The 23038-nt window shown below is 38.2% G+C and overlaps 1 protein-coding gene across 1 annotated transcript in view; it reads left to right on the plus strand.

Moving 5' to 3' along the window:
- The window catches only part of LOC122881865 (transmembrane protein 65-like), a 39508-nt gene extending 16782 nt beyond the window's left edge, over positions 1–22726 (plus strand). Inside the window, exons 3-8 of the mRNA XM_044208556.1 lie at positions 956–1000; positions 3647–3714; positions 5012–5066; positions 10967–11009; positions 19192–19297; positions 20224–22726. Coding sequence (XP_044064491.1) covers positions 956–1000; positions 3647–3714; positions 5012–5066; positions 10967–11009; positions 19192–19297; positions 20224–20367 — 461 coding nt within the window. The 3' untranslated portion in view covers positions 20368–22726. The remainder of the gene's footprint in view (positions 1–955; positions 1001–3646; positions 3715–5011; positions 5067–10966; positions 11010–19191; positions 19298–20223) is intronic.
- Positions 22727–23038: the final 312 nt, after the last annotated feature.

Below are 23038 nucleotides of genomic sequence, written 5' to 3' on the forward strand. Positions count from 1 at the left end.
AAAAAACATGTCATTTTAAATAGCTGGTCATTTCCCAGAGTTGATACTTGGCAAATAAAGCTCTCCTCCCAGAAAGTAGATAAAGGTTTTGGCATTTGCTCTCTTTCTAACTTGTAACAAACTCTATGTGTGTGTGTGTGTGTGTGTCTGGGTGTTAGTAGTAGTGGAGACACACTAAACGTATCACCTGTAAGTGATGAAACAGATTTCATTACGTGGATCAACATTTCCACTGACCTCAGTGAAACAAATCCTATTTCACAGAGCCTGAAAACCCAATGTAATTATCTCTTGTTTTACAGCAGGTCCTCATGTTACTTCACAGCTCAGTGACTGTTGTTAGTCTGACACTTCATCATGTTACAGCTCGTTAACTTCACGGTTTCCCTTTAACTTTAGGGTCACAATGTAGAAAAATTGAGATTAGATCTCATTGCAGTCATTTTATTTTCATGCACGTTATGTCGGACGATGTTGTCACTTTAAATCTTTTTGTTCTGAAGGCAGGAAACAAATTTCTCTCACACCTTCTATCTCGTCCTCCCTTTCTGTCTTTTCGTCACCACACACACACACATTCCAGTTATAATCAGTGTGCTGGCAGGTCTCCTCTGAGGCCTGATTGGCAGGAGGATTATCATTTTGTGGCATCACTTTTGTCCTCAACTTTGTCTCGCTCAGAGGAGGTGGCAACAAGGGAGATGCTCTTTGCTCCTCTTCCTCTCTCTGACTCCCTTTCATCACCCCTGACACATTGCTAAAATATTCACCCTCTCTCCCCTTTTCCTACTTCTTCTTCTTCTTCTCTGTATCCATAAGGTCGTGACTGATAGGTTTTGCCATTTAAGAATTGTCTGACATTTATGCTGACTTTTCCCCTCCATAGAAAAACCGGCCATAGGACATGCAGAAGCTTTATAATAAATTTGTTTCTTCTTCTTCTCTTCTTTTTCAGGGCAGCTGAAAGTTGCACCACCTACTGCAGCACAGTTAAGATATGGTAAGAAGTAAAAAGTTTTGTAATCTTGGTGGATGTTTCAGAATTATTCTTTTGTGTTTCTATGTGTATTTTATCCTTTTTGTTCATGTAAAGGGATGGTGTCAGGAGTACATTGATGTGAAAAATGCTTTGCAATATTGTAGCCTGGATTGACATCCCTCATTTAACTTTAATCAACCAGGATGATTAATGCAGATCAGTCTTAATTAACATTAATGAGCAGGATATTGTGGTTCATCGCTGACACTTTGTTTCCATTGTCTCTCCAAAGGAAAGGAAAAACGTGCTGTATATGGACCTGGCTGGTTATAAGTTTTCCATGAACAGATGTTGCTTTAGCTATTACCCCTGATGTCTCAAACTAATTGGTAGCCAGGGATAGCATCAGTAACAGAAAATAGTCTAATCTGAATCTAAGGTGCTAGACAAAGTTTGTTCAGTACGCACAATAATTAGCTAGCCCGCCATGCTGGGCCACAGACAGATCTCTCATTTAACTAAGCAAACAGACTCCTTGTACTCCAATGTCTTGCAGATAATTTCTCACTACAAATGGAAGGTCACACACTCACATATATGTAATCCACGTGCACACACTCAACTAAAAGCTTGTGCAGGCATATTTCGCTCTACGGTGCTCAGTTACTGACATGACCTCAGATTTCTCTCCTCCTGCTGGAAAGCCTGCCCATTAACCCAACATAGTTCATATCAACTTGTGTTTGTCTTTCTTTCTTTCTTTCTTTCTCACAGTATACATTTAACAGAGAGGTCTTTGTCACTATAAGCAAAACAGCTCATTAAAGCTCAGTGTTTCTCTCATTGTGCTGAAATGCTGTTTTTCCTGCTTTGGCTCTACAGCAAAGATAACACAGCTGAGTGAAACTTTAAAAAGGTAGGTTAGATTTGATCAAAATATTAACACCAGAGCACAGAGAGTGGGCCCCTGCCAAGGGGAAAGATCATCAGTTGACAAAAATCTGTCAAAACATCAGAGGAAAAAGGAGGTCTAATTTTCCTTCAAAGCAAAAAAAAAAAAACTGATAAGATCTGTTACAGTTACCCAAAGGTTGCCTTTTTTTATTACAATTTTCCTACTAATGCTGAAAAATATTCCCCAAACAGCTTTATAATTAGTAATTTTATTCACAAAGTACAACAGAAAGTGCAGTAATTGGATACATATATATAGTCTAGCGCAGATAAGGGTTACTCAATGGGAAATTAAAATCTGGGGATCTTGGTGATCCCTGTCATAAAAGCTGTATGGAAAGCTGTGCTGGACGTTAAAACGCAGTAGTCGTGTAACCTGTCGTCACAAAATTGAACTAGTAAATGATGCTATATGCAAAAGCATATTAGACAGCGGTAACAAGTCTTAACAAATGTCAAGCATACCGCATAAGATTTTTGCATACTGAGGCCCAATCTGCAAGATTTAAAATTCTTAATATGCACTGAAGTAGAGCTCTGCAGCAGAATAGGAGCTTTAAAAAAGAAATGACTGGTATTCAGCAGCGGTTATGCTTTGAGCAAACACTTTCCTGCAGGTCAGTTACTTGAACTAGACTGACCTTCACGTGAACAACTAGAATAGACTAGACTTCCCTGGGGTGGTGGGTGACATTTTAAAATTCACTTTCACAGCACCAACAGTATATTGAACTATATATCTTTTCTAAACACACAGGGGATCTCTTTAGGCATGTAAAGGGACAAATACATCACTGTGTATAGAAATATTTACATTCTGAAAGGCTTTTTGGTCTGGAAATGGAGCTGCTTGATATTTATGACACTATATACACAAAAGGTCGAGGTAGAACTTTTTTCATATTCAAAGACAAAATGCATTCCAGCTTAGGTTTTGCTGCTGGCCTGTGAGGTGACCAATTGTACCAATGATCTTGACTGTGCTACGGAAATAAGATATGATGAACTTAGCCACTCACTCATGGTACTTTTAGTATGTACTTATGTATCACACTTTACTGCCTGATAATGATTTTCTAATTATTATTTTAACCGTGCTTCTCTTGCTACTGTGACACTTTAGTTTTCTCATGTGAGATCGGTTTTAGTTTCGTATATTATCTCATAGTTTCATGTACCTTGTTTTATGTCATATATTGAGTTCACTGGAAATTATATTCTTCATCTTGTTAGCAAAGCATGTACCAAAGTAAACATGGGCACAACTTAGATAATGTAATCTTCACTTTTACCTCAGACATTTAGACAAATCTTACAAAGCATTCGATTCTTTCCGGGGGTTAATAAAGTATTTTCTGTCACATGTTGTATTAAGAACATGGATTCAACTCAAATCTGCACACTTAGGTCATTTGAGGCTGATTTTGTAACATGCTTCCACAATTTAATCTGTCAAAGCAAAATATTAAAAGCACGTTTGAATTAAGAGTTATGGTCCATATTCAGTATTAAGCAGCTTCATCGTATTCATTTTCTTTTTAGCACAGACAGTGTTTTATGTTCTTGTATCTTTGTGTTTGTGTTCCTTCTGTTACAGTTCTGCTCTGCAAAGTTCAATGCTGTCTAACGGCTTGTTATTTATTAATGTAGACACAAACACAATCTGCATACTTTTTGTATGTTTTGATTTATTGTTTGTTTGTTATTTTACAGTTCTGCTGCACAATGCACTTCCTTTCGTTGGATTTGGATTCCTGGACAACTGCATCATGATTGTCGCTGTAAGTCTGTCAGCTTCATGCAGTGCTGTGCTTCCCTGCAGCTCAGTGGGTACAGAGATGGGTGTTAAGAGTGTGATTTCCACAGGGGGCACCTGTGCATAAAGAGGAATATGCTGTATGGACTCATGATACTGTAGGAAGCTTTGGATGAAAGCATCGAGGGAGAACGAGAAATCTTCTTTGTTTGATGCTACTGTATTTATTGCTCAGTATATTTCCTGTTTGCTCTCAGTCATTGTTTAGCAGTCTGGTTCTCATCTCTGTTTCCTGAGTCCTTCCTTTTCTTTTAGTCTTTTAACATCCTATACATTTTTTAGTAATTTGCAATTTGTCACAAGCATACTCACTCTTTATTAAGTCTTTGTGAAGTTGTTCAAATAATGAAATCTAAACCCAGCGGAACGGATTGAATTTATCAACTAAATTCAAAGTGTGCTTGCACAGCGGGGTTATTTTTTTAACACAGAGATGATGAATTCTTATGGGGGCCTCGACCACGAGGTGGAAAGATAAATAGAGAGTGGGAAAAAAAACATGTAGAAGAGAAAGAAACCATAGAGAATAAACCTAAAATAGAACACAATGCAATGGCATAGCTTTGCCCAAAAACCAATATACTGTAAGAATATGCAGATATTATATAAAATATTAAGACCAGACTGCTGTTTTTTGCTCTTTACAAAGCAGACTCTGTAAAAGGGTGAACATTTAAGTAATCATACATTTGGGCTGGATTCAACTTGTCTGTTAAAATTTGGTGAAATTGTGTGTTTTTATTTTATTTTTTTAAGTAAGTGACTGTAAATGTCTGACTGTACTTCCAGAGTATTCCCTTTGTTCGTTCAGTCCAGACTGTGAGAGAGACTAATGCAACCTGTCTGAAGAGCTCAGGCTGCTTTCCATTTGTATGGGATAACAGGTCTGCACTAAAGCCTGGAAACCATAAACTGAAAGACTGAAAGCTTCTAGAAAATCTTAAAAAGCTTTCAATGTTACAAGTACACTTTGATTGGAAGATACCATTGGCCATAGACCTTGAAGTTAAAGAGGAGAGAGACTTCTAGTCAATGTAACGAGACATTAAACAGTGGAAGTTGTCATTACTAGAGATAAGAAAAACATACTGGCATCACGGACCATTGATTTGTAGTCCTGAATTAGCACCTTGTGACGATGCAAAGTTAGCCTCAGTTAAATAAGTCATTTCTGTATTTCTCTCTGAATATAATTGAGAAAGAATATGAACAGATGAAATTTCATGTCATATCCCATATATGTGTGTGTGTGTGTTTCGCAGGGCACACAGATTGAGTTATCCATCGGCGTGATCCTCGGCATTTCAACTATGGCTGGTAAGTGAATCTCATGATCCTAATGTAACTTAATATCTAATAAGAACTATTTATATTAATACAAATCAGTGCAGTCATTAAGTTCCATGCAAAGACAGTCCATCAGGCTGTCAAAAGCATGTGTGTCTGAGCAGCATCGCCATGCCCATTCAAGATTTTTAATATCTGGAAATTTGATATTTTTATTTATTTATTTGTTTTTATAACATGTAGTTATGATAATTTTATATTGAGTCAAATGTATTCTTCTAATTACGTCATAGATCATAAATCAAAAAGTCACACACCCCCTTTCCCTACGGTATTGGTTTCTTCCAAAAGTCGCAGGATGAAATTGGTTTGCAACAGCAGGTACGTGTGCACACAGCGCTCTGTTGCACATCAGTGCTGGAGGAGATGTAGGCTACAGCTTAAGGGTGTGTTGCTGAAGTGCTTAGTAGACCATCAATCCCTTTTTCAAACGTGTTAAAATGAAATGCAATTAGGAAGTGAACTTGGAGTGTTAGCGATTCCTTTTGGAGTCTTGCAGACAGACATTAAGGTAGGCATGAAAATCCTACATTTGGCTATTACTGTTTCCCCCCTCTCTCACTGCTATGTGATGTCAGCACAGTCTCATCTGTACTCATGCTGCTTCCTGTGCATTGTGTTTGAAAATACAGCTATTACCATGTACCTCTTAAAATTTTTAGGTGAAGCAGACAAGATTCAGCGCTTTCAAGAAAAGTGGCAGCAGTGTTGAAGCTAGTGTAGAAGTGAATGAATAATTAGCCATAACAGCACAAATAATTGACATGAAAATCTCTAAATAAATATACAATATTTACCTTAATATAAAGTGGGAGATTACTGAGCTACAAAAAATGTTTTAAAATAATCCCCCGAAAGTCACACTCCCCTATCTACTTCCTAATTAGTGTGATGGTATACCAAATCATAGTGGACTCCCAACTCTAACGAAACTAAATTTCAGTGTGGACACTGTCTCATAACGAAGCTTTAATGTTAAACTCGCAATCTGACCCGTGCTGTGACACTAATCCAAAAAGAGTGAGATACCATTAGAGAAAGGAAAAGGAGAGAGAGAGAATGACACTGGCTGACCTAGGTAATGATAATTTCATAAATATGATCAGGCTGTTCACAAGCAGATCAAATGGGTGTAGTAATATCCACCTACGGTAAAGAGGAACCTTTGCCTTTAAATGTTGTCACTAGACCTATGACCACAATCAACACCATCACTAGCAACTAGAATTAGCAAAATCCCAGTTTATTTTGTTCTTCATGTTCCATCTCTAGACAAAAAGACGAGTTTAAGGGCGACTGGCATTCCCGCTGCTACTCTGCCTAACTCTGCAAGTCTTACCGTTCCTCTTTCTTTTGTTGCTGCTGGTGGTGTTAGCAGTGTGTTTTTTGTTGTTTTTAGCTCAAGCTTTTAAAGATCAAACAGACTCAGTAAACTGATGTGTCTAAAAGAAAGGAGTCAAAGCTGATGCTGTAACAGAGCAGAGGAGGCAGTGGCCTGAAGCTGCTTTTATTACTAAAGCAAGTAGCCATGAATCTTTCAGGGATATAATGTAGAGAGTAGGTATGTCAAACTTCACTTTGAGGTGCTTAATGTGTCAAACAGGCTTTTGACTTTATCCTGTTCTTGTAGATTTACAATTCAAACTAGTTTTTCAATTTAAAAATGTGGTCCTTTTTCTTTTGGAACTTCTGCAATAAATGGATGATTGGGATTTTGATCAGGCCAAAGGATCAATTTCAGGCCTGGTGGGATTTATAGACAAGGGGGTTATCAGGCTGCAAACTCTAAAATAAATTTTTCAGACCAGCTACTAGTAGTTTGACATGCAGAGCCTGTTATCTTTGAGAGGAATACAGAGATTTTCCAATCCAGGTTTGACAGTTAGCTCTAGCTGCAGAAAGAAGTTAATTAGCGTTTTGAAAAAATGTATAAAACTACCACACAGCCACTGATAAACGAAAAACAGAAGGAGCTTCTGTTCTTTCCTCAAGCACAGCCCCGACCCAGTTTCTATCACTCAGACTCCAATTTCTTCCTTTTTTCATTCCTGCTACATTGGGGACATTTGGAGGTCTGCAAATCAAGAGGCTGCAGTTATCTAGCTCAATTCAGAGTGATTTAGCACTAGTGTCAAGTCTGTACAGAGTCCACCGATCACACAGTTTCTAGGAGGCAAATGTGGCTCAACTGACTCGATGAAGATGGAGGCTGCACCATCAGAAAATGGTCTACTGCTGAGTTGGGTCAGTTATATAATTTAAACAGAGGTAATGATGTCCAAATAGGATTAAATCCATTAAAAATTACAGGTAAGGTGATTAACTCACAGAATCACCATGCTCTGCCGAGACTTGCATTCAAAGACCCATGCCCTTCCCGGGTCCCCACATTTTCATTAGATTCTTAGTTATAGTAATAGTTACAGTATATTGCATTAATATGTTTACAATACAGATCTCCTAGCATTTAAGGACTTAATAACATCCTGCATTAACATATCAGACTGAATAAATGCATCCCGGTTGGTTTCTCTGTAAATCTCTGGTTTACTGGTTTGATCTAAAACCAAATTCCAAACTCACCTGCCATACCTAAAGTCTTTCTACAGCTGCAGCTGTCGCATACAAATGTAGGCACACATACAGTAAATATACACCCTGCTTTGAGTGGTAACACGTGTGTGTTTCATGTTCTTATATCCTGGTGGGGACTTTAACCTGAATGCACACTCACCTATGGGGACTTGTGTTGCTCATACCCATCAGCCTTACATTTCTCAGTCTGCATGTGGATATTACACATGTGGACAGCATTACCATGATTTTGCTGCAGGTCTAGAAAGTTTTAAAAAGTTCCTTTGAAAGATGGAGATATCCAACATAAAGTAAGCATGTGATAAAAAGAACACAGAAGGAAATCTAAATATTTCTGTGTTGGCTAAATGGTCTATTAATTTATTTTTATCCAGAAGTGGAAATCCAAAATACATAAAAACTGTCTCTTGTACTCACTTTTGCCCAAACTCAACCTAGTTTACTCACCCTCACCACCTTTCTCTCAGTCACTCCCTCTCTGAATTCCTCCATTTTTCTTTTTTCTAATTACTGAGAGTGTTGGATGAAATACAAGGGTTTTACTACTCAATGAATGTTGTAAAAGCATCTTTTACATGGTAATAAATCTTTGGAGCTGCTTCAGAATCACTTGTTTTGTGCGAGAGTGTGATAGCGCCTCTCACCAACGTGTAGAGGTGGATTAAATCAGAGAAGCAGAGAGAGCAGTGAGGTAAAGGCAGACAGCTGACCTTGGCTTATAATTAGTAATTTGAGTAGCTTGACCACATAATCAAGCTTGATGGGCTCTCCATTACATCTGCCTCCTCTGGGGCTTGTACGGAGGTCCGATTTGACAGCACATTATTTTATTACTACATGTCCGCTGTTTTAATAATCTCTACTCTGGACAAGTGCTTCTTTTTACTTAAAACAACCTTCCATCACTGCCAGGAGACAGTGGCCAAGAACAGATTGTTTAGCAACAACAAATGTAACGGCAAAGAGAGAGAAAATAAAAAATATTGCTATTACTTAAGTACATTTCAAGTGTGTATGTCACATTGAGAACATACAGTGCCTCTGTGTAAAAGGAGATGTCATTGCTCTTAAATACCATCCTCCATTTTTTAAGAGAGAATATAAAGGAGAACATTTGACTCATGTCAGCCTTATGTCTCTACATAATACATATTGTAGTCTCTAACTACAATATGTATTTTAGTGTGTGCTGTAGCCAGAAACTTTGTTATATAGTTTGACAAATGTTGCACTACTATAACAGCATTTTTCCCTGACATGAATATAATTTCTTGTATATAACATTACATTGCAAACAAAGAACTTTGTCATCAAAAGTCATCAAAATGAAGGGCATTTTACTAACAAAAGTGTAGCCCTTCAATCGTCATATAGTGAACAATAAAACATGAACTGGACTTCATCTTCAGTCTTCCCTAAACCATATAATAAAATACTTTCTCTTCAGGGAGACCATTGTTTTCATTTTTATTCACTGCAGCGAGTTACAGCCATACTCGGATCCTGCCCAGTGCAAACAATCTTTTCTGTCTAAAATACCAGAACAATCTCCTCATTTAGCACAAATCTGCTTTGTGTGTTTTGGCACTTTCCTTCCTGTTGTCCTGCCTCTCTCCTTTCACTCTAAAGTAGCGACAAAGTCTTTCAAAGAGCTTCTCACTGAGCAACAAGCTAACATGCTTGATTGGAGGCAAATACAGACAAACCAGCAGCTTATTAACATCGATGTTTTGTTGCAAAGTCAGGGTCATAGGCCTGCTGAGACACAGTAAACAACACTTTCCTAGATCTCTGCACACACAAACTTCTCTAATTATGCTGCGACTCTTTTGAGTCTCATCTGAATTCCTCTGTGCTTATTAATGGGTGCAGGTCCTGTGGGTGTTTTTGTTCAGATGTACAACTACAGATCATGTCAATAGGCAGAAAGTCTAGTTTGGGTACATTATATGTTGTCTTCAACCTTGTTTCTGCAGTAGCAGAAAGTCAGTTGGACTGAAGCATTTAAGACCTCCTGCCAGAGTTAGATGGAGATTGTGCCTTAGCAGAGATGGCACTATCTTTGTTTCTGTTCCCCTGAGGGTGTCTGTGCCACTGCGGCAGCTGCAGCAATACTCTGAACTCGGGGTCATGGATAACGGAGAGAATACGAGCAAAGCACAGACTCTCTCTTTTAGGAGCCACTGCTACAGTAATGCACAAGCAATCGAACAAGCAGATTCTTTAACTCAACCTCTCCTAACGCCTGGTCTTCACTTCTCAAGCACTGCCCCACCTAGTGACAGGCCCAGATATATTCAGGGATAATGACACACAGGTCTGCTCCTTGCTCCTGTTTCATTAGTCATGCCAGCATGCCCTCATCCTCTTCTCCTTTGGCACTTTGTGAAGTGCTGCTCTCCTGCTCTGATTATTCATGGGAAGTTAATCAACAGCCTCCTTAATGAGCCCAGGATGCATTGTGGTTGTCCATCGTATCCTCTGCAAAAACCAACATGGTAAACATAAGCAGTATATGGTTATTGTAAAAAAAAAAAATAATAATAATAATTTACTGAAACATATTTGCTCTTTATGTCTTTTATATTTAGAAATGATTATGTGGCTTTATGGTTAATTATGAGGCTAAATATTACTGTATGCTTACTGGTCCAAACATGCTGCTTCCTGCTCTGCTCCTGTCCACTGCGATGCAAGTGGCCACTCAGGTAACATGTGGTGTAATATCCTCAAGTACCAAAGGGAAATTGAGGAAGGCATGTGAAGATAATTGAAGTGCTTGTCTAACTCCAGCTCCTGGCCAACACCTCCACCTCAGTTACAGATACATGCTTTAATAAAGTTGTTTCTCTATATTCTGAAAGGGAGATTTCAGGAGACACATAGGAGCACGCCATCACCACTAGTATTTCTGATGTACATGTACTTTAACTACACTACATCCACATTCTGTCCTCCGGTATTTTCACATCTTGTGTCGCTCACCAGTTCAGTCATGCCTTAAATGTATTAATAATAAGGGGATTGAATTTAGTAACCTGTTGATATGGAGGACACCGCACTATCTGCTGGCAGATGACTCCAGGTACATGCCTCTGAGAGGTAGATGGAAAAGTGTGTCATTTCTTGTGTTTCATATAATGAAAAACTCACTTTCCAGACAAACACATTCTGTGTCTTGTGCCTTTTGGCTGTCCTCGACACAAACCTCAATTTCCTAACTCATTTTGTAATCATGTCTCTTTCTCTCTCTCTCTCTCTCGCATTTTCTACAGCTGCTGCCCTTGGCAACTTGGTGTCTGATCTGGCAGGACTAGGGTAAGAATTTCACACATTTTTTAGATTAGATTCAACTTTACTGGCATTACACATGTACAAGTATAAGGCAACAAAATACGGTTCAGGTCTAACTAGAAGTGCAATAAGCAAGTGCAGGAAGTGCAAAACTATTATCCTTAAAGTTTCTGCAAATAATGGGAGGTTGTACGAGGACAGTGATTTAGAATTAATACCTTCAGTCACTCATTTGATGAAATGTTGGTAAAAAAAAACTGGTAATATCATAGTGTGTATCCTATTACAGGGTTTATTAGAGCAAGTGTTTTTATTGTTATTGAGTACAGTGTTTTTTCCCCCACCCAGGTATACACAAATTTCATTAATGTCATTAAAAAAAGAGTCCTTTTTTTAATGACATTATAAAGGTATAGGTTTACCATCCCACTCCACTGCTTTTAGTGAAGGCTAAGTCATTAAATAGATAATTATTGAATTTAGCCCAGAGGAGGATAAGCATGAGCAGCAAGGGAGAAAGAGGAACATAGCAACCAGAGGTTTGTGTCCCAGAGGAAAGAAGACTGTGTATTTGCAAAGCATAAAGAGAGATTACCATGAATAAGAAAAGCCTAATAATTTAAATTTCATCACTGTTTGATTAAATCAAGACAGTCTGAACAAGGTGAGTCTAAATGAGGAGAGGAAAATGCAGCCCGAATTAACCGACCGCTTTTGAGTGAATTAAGTAAGGTTACACCTGTAGAAAAATTTCTTGTAGAACTAAATCTTGATGTTAAACTAGTTATTAATAAGTCAAAGTACAGACACTTCAGTTTGATTCATTTATAAGACACTGTTAAACAATGTCTTATGATAGCAAATTTAAAGTAATTTGAATCTTAAAAAAAAAAGAATAAATTAGTTAAAGAACATTTTGTCTGCACTATGTTCCTCATTTATTTAACCAATCTGGGATTACACTGGATTTTGTTGTACTGGCAGAAGATTTTATGCAGTATTATTTATTTATGTTCTGACAAAATGTGCCTGATCAGACAGATCAGACTCGTACTGCGTACAACCTGAAATGTATTGATGTAAATTTGGGGTTTGTGCAGTATAGAAGGAAGTGCAATTTTTTGTGTAACTATGAACATAGTATAATTCTGGTTCTAATAACCAGTATTATATTTAACTGACATGGACTGAATATTTTATTGCTGACGTACTAAAACCCCAATTTCACAAGATGTTAAACATATTCAAGCTCTCTAAAATTGCCTCATTAATTCAAGCCAGGATTCAAGTGTATTGTTTTGTATTCCTCCTCCAGCTTTCTTCATTTTTATTTTGTTTCTGCTGAAAGAAATAAAACAAAATCATCTAGAGACTATTTCTTTCTTTCCCCCTTCCTCCAAAACTGTTAAGTAAAACTCAATCAGAACAATGACTTCCAAGTCTGACCCCAGCTACCTGCCACAGTTGTGTGCAGCATGTGATCAGGTTTGATCAATAAAAGCATGATGATCCATGAAAGTGAAGGCTGAATATTTTTTCAGCCTTAAAAAACATTGATGTGTCTTGGATCCTTTTAAGTGATTGCAATGCCCTATCAGGTTCAGTCAGCTGATTCACTTCAGACCCTCCTGGTGGCTGCAGGGATCATAACCTGCTTCCTAACCTGCTTCATGGGTTAACCAACCGTAATACTTACAGTAATAGAAGAGGCCTCCAACCACGTGTCACTAGCAGCCTGTTGGTTGTATTTGAGTGATTATTAATGACATAAAAGATAATTACTCTCATTTAAATACAGAGAGAGTCAACAAAACAGACAAGATAAAAAAACAGACAGACAGGTAGAAATACAACTGTAGAGACGGTGCGGTCCTTTGCACCATTTTAATGTGATGGATTAGCTAAGTTGTTCTGGCCTTTGTAAGCGCTCTCACAGTTTTGCCTCTGTGTGTGCGTCTGTGTTTGCCACTCAATCATAATAGGAAAGTAGAGCCCTTGTGGCCAGTTTGTCAAGGCGAGACTCGATTAGACCAGACAAGAGAGGGGTTGTTGTTGTTGTTTTTGTTTTTTAGATAGATTTACACCCGTGAGTGTGAAGGCTGTTTGTCTGCTACACAGAGTCTCAGTGGAGCTCCTACAGGTGTCCTTCAGTGCAACATTTGCATCACAGCTTATGTTCATTTCAAAGAGGAAAGGCTTAAGTGCACACATATACAGTAAATCATGTGCTTTAGATTACTCTGGGAGTCAGTGGCACTTTAGTGGCATTTGAGAGCTGAGGAGGAGGCTCAGTAGACTTACTGCTCAGGTTGTGGATGAACTTTGATCAGAGCTGACTGATGAAAAGATCCCAGAGGCAAACTTGTTTGCTCAGATCCACACTACCCAATTTGCATGTGAACCACTTTAATAGTGAATAACCTGGTGGAGTAAAAGTCAGTCCAAAAAGCTAAAGACAAAACCATCCATATTCCTGTGCCACTAAGTTTTTCTAAGCATGAATGAGGTGTACAATGAACAAGGGCGACAACAATTACTGTCTAAACAACAGTCCAAACCCCAAAGATATTCAGTTTGCTATTATAATTAAGTAGGAAGACCAGCAAATATGCAATTTTGATAAGGTGAAACCGGTTTTGTGGCATTTTTGCTTGAAAAATGACTAACAAATAATAAATAGTTAAAATTGTTGCTGATTTGTTTGAATGTTTTCTGTTGATTGATTAATGGACTAGTAGTTGCAGCTCTAGTATAGAATATTTGCTGTTCTCAATCTATTTAGTGTCTTTACTAACAGCAGATGTTAAAATTCCTGAATTGTGAGTCTGTCCTTGTACCCATACATTTGCATATATTGTAGGTTGTTTCCTGTAGTTGGCAGTCAGTTTGTGTGGCTTCACTCCTCACAAACTCACTGCAGTTCACTTGGAAGAGGATCAAGATCCCCATTTTCAGGCAGTCTGGGTATAATGATGTTTAGTAAGAATTGTTCTCGCCTGCCTCAATGAGCCAAATTAAGAGCTCTAGAGAGTGATTAAAATGCTGCTGATATGCTTAGTGTGAACCTCAGCATCCTTTAGTTTACATTTGCTCTAGCCCATGTGCCAGTGTTGTACTTCTCACTGGGTGGAGTGGATAAACACACTAAGATTGTAATTAGTTGAACGTAATTCTATACCAGTAGTCTGAGGGCAAAACTAAACATGTTGGACATTAAAGTAAGTTTGATAAGTAAATTGAAACTATATCAAACAGTGACTATTTTTAAATTGATAATTTCATGTAATTTCCACCTCTGCAATAAGACTTGCTGTAGACAGGAAACACAGCGGTGAGAGCAGTGGTGATTAGTAGGAGAGGATGTAAGACAAGGCTCAAACCCCGTTCATGTACACATTAGCCTGCTGATCCATAGGAACTCCCAGTGAAAGTCAAAGGCAGCAGCTTCTCTGCAACAGTGTGATTTTTCTTTTCAGTGTGTCATGTAATCGAACAGCGCAAATAGATGTAGCTGTCACTACAGCATGTTCCTCTGGAGTCTCTTTGGTCAATATTGTAGTGATTATGTTGCAGTGATTGTTTGTAAATCCTCCCACTCAACGTCTGTTTTCCTCAACCAAAGGACAGTGACTGAGCTCTGCCTCTCCAACTCCCTGCTCTTGTATAAAATTTCCCATATGTGTGTGTTTGTTTTGTGTGTGTGTTGGTGCCTGCAGTGAGCAATCTGTGCAGCTATATCCACGTGTGTGTGTGTGTGTGTGTGTATTTCATGTGTAGGGGGTTCATGTTAGAGTGAATTCATAAGATTGTGCGCTTGTGTGTGTTTTGACAGATGTTGGAAACTAGCTTAACCTCGTTGAAGTCCATAATTTAGCTCATGTGTCATTCTGACCGTTGCTACTGATGCTCCCGCACTGCTTAGTCTCAGCTGCTGTATATGTTCCTTATGGGCACAAAGCATCAGTGGCTTTCTGGAGCAGACGAGGCACCCAGTACAGCATTATTGCATTCAGCCAAGTTGGAAAAAACAGGACAACAATCACATTAGTGGGCTCTATAAAAAATGGGGTCCCAAATTTGATTCCTAGCCTCCTCTTTGACTCTGACACACAACCCTGTGATGCCATCCCTGTATTTCTACCTTATACCTATTGCATGCTGGGACAAGTTGGAGCATATTCCACAACCTTGTATTATAAAAAGCGGATAGCGGCAATGGATGATTGATGGTTAAATTTCTGTTGTTTTTTCTTTTTAAATTTGTCAGGATTAACAATAGTGTGATACTTCATTGATCCCCTCAGGGAAAATCTAGATTTTCTTGCCTTCCTACAAGGAGGTTTAAAGCCCAGTATCTTTTACAGACCAGAAGGGATTCAGAGTTTTGCTCAGTAGGGCGGATGCTTGTTTAAATTGTGGCATAAACCTAGTTTAACCTGTCGAAGGATGATCTCTATAATGACACTCCAACATTCCAAGCACCCATTTTGAAACACACCATATTTACCATCGACTGTAGCTCATTTATCATTTTTATTCCCTATACTTGATGTTTCTCATTGATTTTGATTCACATCCCTGCCAATGGACCACTGCTCTCTGCATCAAACAGTTTCCTAGATATCACCACTAATATGAGAGCAGCTGTGCCTTTTAACTCTTTAAATCCAACTCAGCAGAGTACAGTTTGTAATTGGCCGCACTTAGGGAAGTGCTTTGATAATGCTAACAGATTCAGTTGTTGTTCCAGGAAGAAAACACAAAACTTTTAGTTTTAGTTTCAGCAAATGTAATTTTCTAAAAGGTAAAAGGTGTGAATTGAGTTTTTATTGCTTCTGGTGCAGCCCGGTGGACTCTCAGCCTTCTGTTTTCTTATCACACAGTGAGTCTCATGTTGAGAAATGATCCAAGGCCTTAGCTGACTCTGCTTTCAGTAAATTTCATCATGTCAGTGTTTTGAATGCTGCAGGTATTTTATTTTCTTATGCAGACCTGATGTCTTGATGCCTTCTTCTGCTGCAAGTATGAAATATTTGAACTGGATTTGACTCAAAGGCAGGAGTGTCTGGTACACACCTGCAATGGCAAAAACATCCAGACAAGTCTAAAAGCTTTTTTTATGAATATGAGGGCTAGTATTTTGATTGGTGATGAATTTACACTTCATAGAAGCAGAAAACAACAATGTACCCAGTGTAGCATGCTGAGTTCCATCATAGGTCTCATTTATCTTATTTTGACGTTTATTTTACAAGAAGAATAGAAATAGAATACATACATAGTATACATAATACATACATACATAGATTTTTCTGACCTTCATGGAGTTTGACAACATTACTCATCTGCCACAGTGCAATCAATGCAGATGGTATAAAAATTATCATCTGCTGTGATAGGCCTATATGTAATTATTGTGCTCATAATCAGTTTGGATTTATTATTTTAATAATCCATCATCTGCAATGATAAAAACTGAAAAAATCTCCCCTAAAAAGTTTCTATTTCTACTATTTCTGCTCTACTGTGATGAAAAGCTACTAACATACACCAGGCACACACATACACCTGAACATACATACACACTGGCTTCCTCTTCTTGTCTCCTTATCTTTTTCTCAAATATGCGACTTGCTACTCATCTCTCCCCAGACTCGACAGCTCCAGCTGCAGCTTATTTGTGTGCGCAGTGAACTGAGGATCCATTAGTGTCAGTGACTGAATCAGACCTGGGTCAAAATATTGACTTGAATTTCTTTTCTCACACTGGAACTGCTTGACCTGCACTATATTTTTTTTGCTCCAGCAGCCTCAGACTGGACACATGACATGACACATGACAGTAAAGTACAGCAGCTTTCCAAGCACTTTCACTTTCAGTTATTTTGGCCATTAACACTGTTTCTGCATTTATAATTGCAATTAGTTCAATTTGTATATTAGTAAGGCTGGATTACCAACTGGGCAAAGTGGGCAAGTCCCCCGGGCCCCAGACCCTCAGAGGCCCCATGTTGTTTGTGTTGAAGAATAACTTAGTGGTAATTTAATTACAAATTTGTTTGGCAGCATACACCACTAAAGCACAATTTGAAACTTAAGGCCATGTCTTATAGATCGGCCCTATAGAAATTATCGCAAACTATACACCAAACTTAGGATAATGTAGTATTCCAGTGTACAGATACTAGGCAAAATGGGTCTGTGTGCCTGGGACTCAATAGGGGCCCACAACTCGTTTTTGCCCCAGGACCCCCTATAGCAGGTTTATCGGTCCTGTATATTAGCCAGACTTGACCACAGAGATCACCATCTACACCGTAAACCCAGCTTTATACTACATATATCAGGCTTCTGTCTCTGCTGGTCTGATCAGTTCTGAAATAGTAGGAACTGAGAGATAATGGAGAGCTTTATCAGCTTCTTATAGTAGATGTTGCAATCCATACCCATAATGAGACTCTTAACATCAGCTTTTTTTCTTTTAGCATCAGCTGCAGTTGTAAAATGATCTTTTTGCATAGTATTATATGTGACACATTTTAGTCTTCTTTCCAGGAACTAAGGGCCTTTTAAACTTAAAGTTTAATATACCCATGTGTTATAGTACATGTGTGTCATTTACATTCATCCCTTTTGTGCTGACTCCTTTGTTGGTGCTACATTGTCACTACAAAGACCTAATTTCATCACAGAAATCATTACATTTTACTTCTATCTTATTATGGAACCAGACATATTTGACTACAATTATGGCCAATCGTAACATTATTCTTATTTTTCTGTTTTTTTTTCCCTTCTTGCCCACATTGTTATTCGTGTTGACATAAAACATGTGACCCTTATACCCACTGAGGGCGATATTTGCCATTATCTCCCTCTTTCTCTCTGCTCTATAGATAATCTATAAACTTTCTGTAGTTCACTTTTGGATCTGAACACAGATGATTAACAGTCAGCCATCTCTGGTTGTTGGTCGATTCACTGATGAACCTGCACTCAAGCTCTTCACGATATCAGACCGATGTCTAGCTTTATGGATGCAGGCGAATTTTCCCCAAAACTAAAATCTATTAATAAACAATGAAAACAACTGATTTATCTGTATTTTGATAGTTTTACATAATAGTTTTGTATCTACTGTATAAGGGACAGAATATCAGTTGTGGGTCTGTGATATACAGAACTCATCTACACATCTTACATACAGTGTTGTTCAGTGCTCCACATCAGACAAAACGTACAACTTTTGAACTGAAATGAACAATAAAAAAGTTTTATGATTGATAAGTTTCCAATGTTACATCTCTATTACTCAGTGAACACTATTCTTTATCTGCTGCAATCTGTCTTTGTTCTGTCATCTGTGTAAAGCACTGAAGAGTGCTGGAAATTACTTCATTTATACACACACTCTCGCTTTCTGTTATTAGAGCTGATATTTGACATCCTGCTGGGTTTATGACAGATGGCAACAACAAGGGAGCAGATTAGAACATTAATGTTCTGATTTATTTTGTTTTTCATTATTATCGATTACTTTGGTTGTTTACTTTGCTGCGCTGGGTGGTCGTCCGTGGGTGGTTTAATGGATCATGACATGTAATGTAGAAAGACATCTAAAGGAGCCTATCATGTGAAACTGGAACAAAACAAACATGAATAAGTGGTTTTAAGTTTAATCTATGTACGACAGCCTGAAGCCTTAACAAACACAATTTTAATATGCCTGTGAGTGCGTGTATCACATTTGTTAGAGTTTTATTTTTTAAGTCATTGGGTTCATGTTTACGTGTTAATAATATTTCCTTTGACTTTCTCTTTCTTTACATTTGAGTAAAATCTGAAGCTTATCTGCGTGTTCAGTGTTTATATTTTGCATTCTGCACATGCCTGAACACATTCAATCACATATTGAGTCTTTTCTGTCTATAACTGATTCACATGTTTCTATTACTGACCTTTATGTCTTCCATGTCTCTCTGCTTTGCTTGAACTGGCTTTTCATCTTGGTTAAATGTCAAAATGAAAGAAGGATAAAATTGTTCACTTGACAAAGTTAACGGATAATTCAGCATCTATTTCGCAAAGCACCTTAATGGGTCACTCAGAAGTAATTCATCATTGCAGCTTGTGCTTTCACAGTGCTGTTGAGTTTGATTCTTCTTTTGTCTACTTCTTTTACCTGTCTGTCACTTCCTCTCTTTAGGCTGGCAGGTTATGTGGAGGCCTTGGCATCTCGGCTGGGAATGCAGATTCCTGACTTAAGCCCAAAACAGGCTGACATGTGGCAGACCAGAGTCAGCTGTCACTCGGTCGGTATCATCATAACACTGAAATCAGACAAAAGCCTATCAGACTAATAAACACGCAACATAAATGCAGTCAAAGTGGATATTAATGAACCTGCTGCAAAGATGCATTTGAGGGATTCCATTTGTTATTTAAAGGTGGGGTATGCGATTCTGGAGAAATCCAACACTGTCAAATACCATGATATAGAGCGAACAACGACACAGTAAGTAATGTAACTAACATTAGCTAGGATTGTTTATTTCCCATTTACAGAGCCAGGGCTGTGTACAAACACCGGATTGTTTTTCAGCGCGCACACAGAACGACAGCTAGTGGACCGTGAGGAGACATTCACTGAATTTGACAAAAAGAAGTGTATTGGATTAGAATCGCATACCCCACCTTTTAATGCATTGTAAACCTCAAACCAGGTCAGGGGTTTGTACAGTGACAACAGAAATAGAAGTCTCTGTGATGTGCCCTTTCGATCACTCAGTCATTGTGCTAGAAAATTAGACATGAATGATTTTTAATATGCTGTAACTACTGAAGTGTGAAATGTAAATAGCTTTAATTAGGTTGAGTGATTAGTCTAGCACTAAAAGGCTCTTGGCTGATTGTGAACAGTCATGCCAGTTGTTCTGGCATGTTGGAGAATACCTATTTAATACCTGTTTTATTTTCTTGAAAACATATAAAGAATACATGTGAAAGTGTAATGGGAAATCAATGTCTCAAGGCAGAACAAACCAAAGTATAATACAATTTTAAAGTTTGACAGTTTGATTTAAAAAGTCGCTTGTAAGTCAAATATAAGAGGCTTATTTACTGTAAACAGAGCTGTAAAGCTGGACTTTTTGTATGGGTTATGTAAACCCATTTTCTTAAAATGTTCTTAAAATATTTTGTCAGTATTATTCTCTTACTTCTATTTTCCTCGGTGCAGGGTAAAGCCATTGGTGTTGGCATCGGCTGTATCCTCGGCATGTTTCCTCTTCTGTTCTTCAAGGACGATGACGAGAAGAAAAAGGGCCAGGCGAAGGAGAAAACACAAGCACCACCTGCTCCAACAGAGAGCAGCAAAAACTGAAACTGTCAACTCGCTGGAGGCAAATACTATTTGGAATCCATTAGAATACTTTAAACTGGGGCTGATTGGCTGTGTCTGGTGGACTGGAGTGTATGGAAATGTCATTGAACCCCATACAGTCTAATCACTGGGTACTTTACTTTGCAAGGCCCAGTCAAAGTATCAAAGGTATTCTGAAGAGGATTTTAGATATTATTTGATTGTAGACTTTGAACTCAAGCACAGGGACCTGACCGTCTCTTGAAGAGACAAGAGGCGGTTGATTCTTTGGACTGCTGCTATTCCAGCTATTGCACCGTAACCTCACCTTGTTTTGACTGACCGACACGGGCTGAAACTCATCTATCTAAAACACAGTACAGTGACCTCTCCTCTCCTCCAAGTCTGTTGAAAATATAAACCTCTGAATCTAGTTGGTTAGATGACAAGTAAAAGTAAAGGCTTAAAGTATCACAAAACTTTGGAACCAATGCAAGAGAAAAAAGCACTTTCAGAGCTCATTCAGACAAAAGTATCTTACAAGGCATTCTGACGTTGACGGTTTCTTTGTATATTTTCAGAAATTTGAATAACAAATAGAGGAAGACTGAATGAGGAGGCACGCCAATGGCTTGATTCAGCAGTGTTAAAAACCATGCTTTGAAGACCTTTCTGTGTTTTCTAATCAGTTTCTGAGGATGATGAGTTAAAGAAAGGGGGTCACTTTTGCATATAAAGATGCACCTTTCCACATCAAGTACAATATTCTTAAGTTTTACAAGCATGTCTGCCTTTTCTCATGACGTCATAGTCTTAAAAAGTCCTGCCAACCTGCCTCATTCACACTCCATGACAACCAGTCCGCTTCTTTTAGTGAGAATGCAGGCAGTTAAATATGTAACACCTGCTAGCTCCTTCTTTAGATTTGTAGGTTCTTTGTTGGTGATTAACTTTATATGATGTGCTTGTATGCTTTGTGATAATCACCCAAAGCAGTAACATGCACAACATATACTATATGTAACCAGTTAGGTGCAATTCAACAGAATCTAACCTTTTTAAAGAAGAGTTTACTTTCCTCAGAAGAGTTGAGCAGGAAGGAGAGAAATACAGAGAGGCTGTGGCAGAAAGATAAGAAATACCAACACTAAACCAAATGAGACCCCTGTCCCATTTGCACCGGTCCTCTGGCTCCACCATATAATTAATGTCATCTCTGCATCAACCAGCTGCAGCTGAACTACAACACACATCTTCCATGCATAGTGAGACCACACCAGGCCTCTAGTCCAGTTTTTATTATGGAGCCAAGTAAGGACAGCCTGGAAATACTCACAACTACAGCCCAGTAGATAGTTCCAATTTGACTTAACACTAAATGAGAAGATTGTTACCCTGTTTCCATTCTGTGAAAAAGCTGCTTTTTAATACTAACACACAACTACATTATTTTCCTGTAGCTATATTGTCTCTGCTCTAGTGCCCTCTGCTGGATGAAATTCAGAAAAAGTTTTCAGTTAGTTCAGTTTACACCTCATACTGTCACACACTTATGTTATAAATCATCTCCAATTTGCTTTCCCTGTTGAGTATTAGTATAACCCCACAATGCCTAGCTGCTAAATTTCTCTGGCTATAATTTATTACTATGATTATGATTAATCTGCAGCATCTGCCAGCCACAAAACATGAAGGCAAAAAGGATATATTTGGGATGACACTACCATCCATCCAGGTCTTAATTCAGCTGTCACTGAGTTCCTAATTTATCTTTTAATGAGTTGATACACCTGCCTGGTACAGGTTGCTCATCTCATCAGCAGAACTGAAGACTGGTGTTTATTGTATTAAACCTGTTTAGAAGTTGAAATGAAGGAAGCAGCCATTGAATGGTCACTGAATGGAATTTCTTTGCAGAAAATATATTTATTTTTGTTATAATATTCAGACCTGTATTCATGTATGTTCCCATGTATATTCTCTTTATCTCAAAGGACAATGTTAAGAACAGAAAATATTTGTCAGCAGAAAAACACCTTTGTGAGTATATTTTCAGCAGCATTCTTCAGGAAGGACGTTGCAACCGATCGCTCTATGTTACAGTCCATAAGTACTCTTACTAAACATGCTCTAAAAACTTGACATGCTCTGAAGACTTACCCTGTAAAAGATTGTTCTAATTATTTATTATGTGGGGAACAGTGATTCTAAACAGTGAATTAAATGAAGAAAATGTACAAAGAATTGAACATATTGATGTAGTTAGGATTTTTGATCTGATTGCTTGATTTCCACCTTGCATGCACTGCTAATAAAAAAAAACTACTGTACATGTTTACTTTGTAAGAATAATAAAAAACTTGAGTATGTTCTAAAATGATGCATTGCAGCAGGATACAGTCACTGGAGGTGATAAAAGAAATAACTAAGGCTGGATTAACATGCAAAGGATCAGATTTTTTTATTATTGTGATAAATAAATCTTTTTTGGCTGTCTAAACAGACACAAAGCACAAGGAATCTCATGTTTCCCTTTTTAGACAGCCAATAATAGACATAGATCGTTCAAAATACTAATATAGAGGTTTTGCAGATTTGTAACAGCCCTCTGCTGGGATGTGAACTGGCAAATGCAGTGTGAAGATTTGGACAGTTTGTGGGGTGGATCGTACAAAGAGCAGAATGTTATGAG

Source organism: Siniperca chuatsi, linkage group LG9 (assembly GCF_020085105.1).
Source record: "Siniperca chuatsi isolate FFG_IHB_CAS linkage group LG9, ASM2008510v1, whole genome shotgun sequence".
Taxonomy (NCBI): domain Eukaryota; kingdom Metazoa; phylum Chordata; class Actinopteri; order Centrarchiformes; family Sinipercidae; genus Siniperca; species Siniperca chuatsi.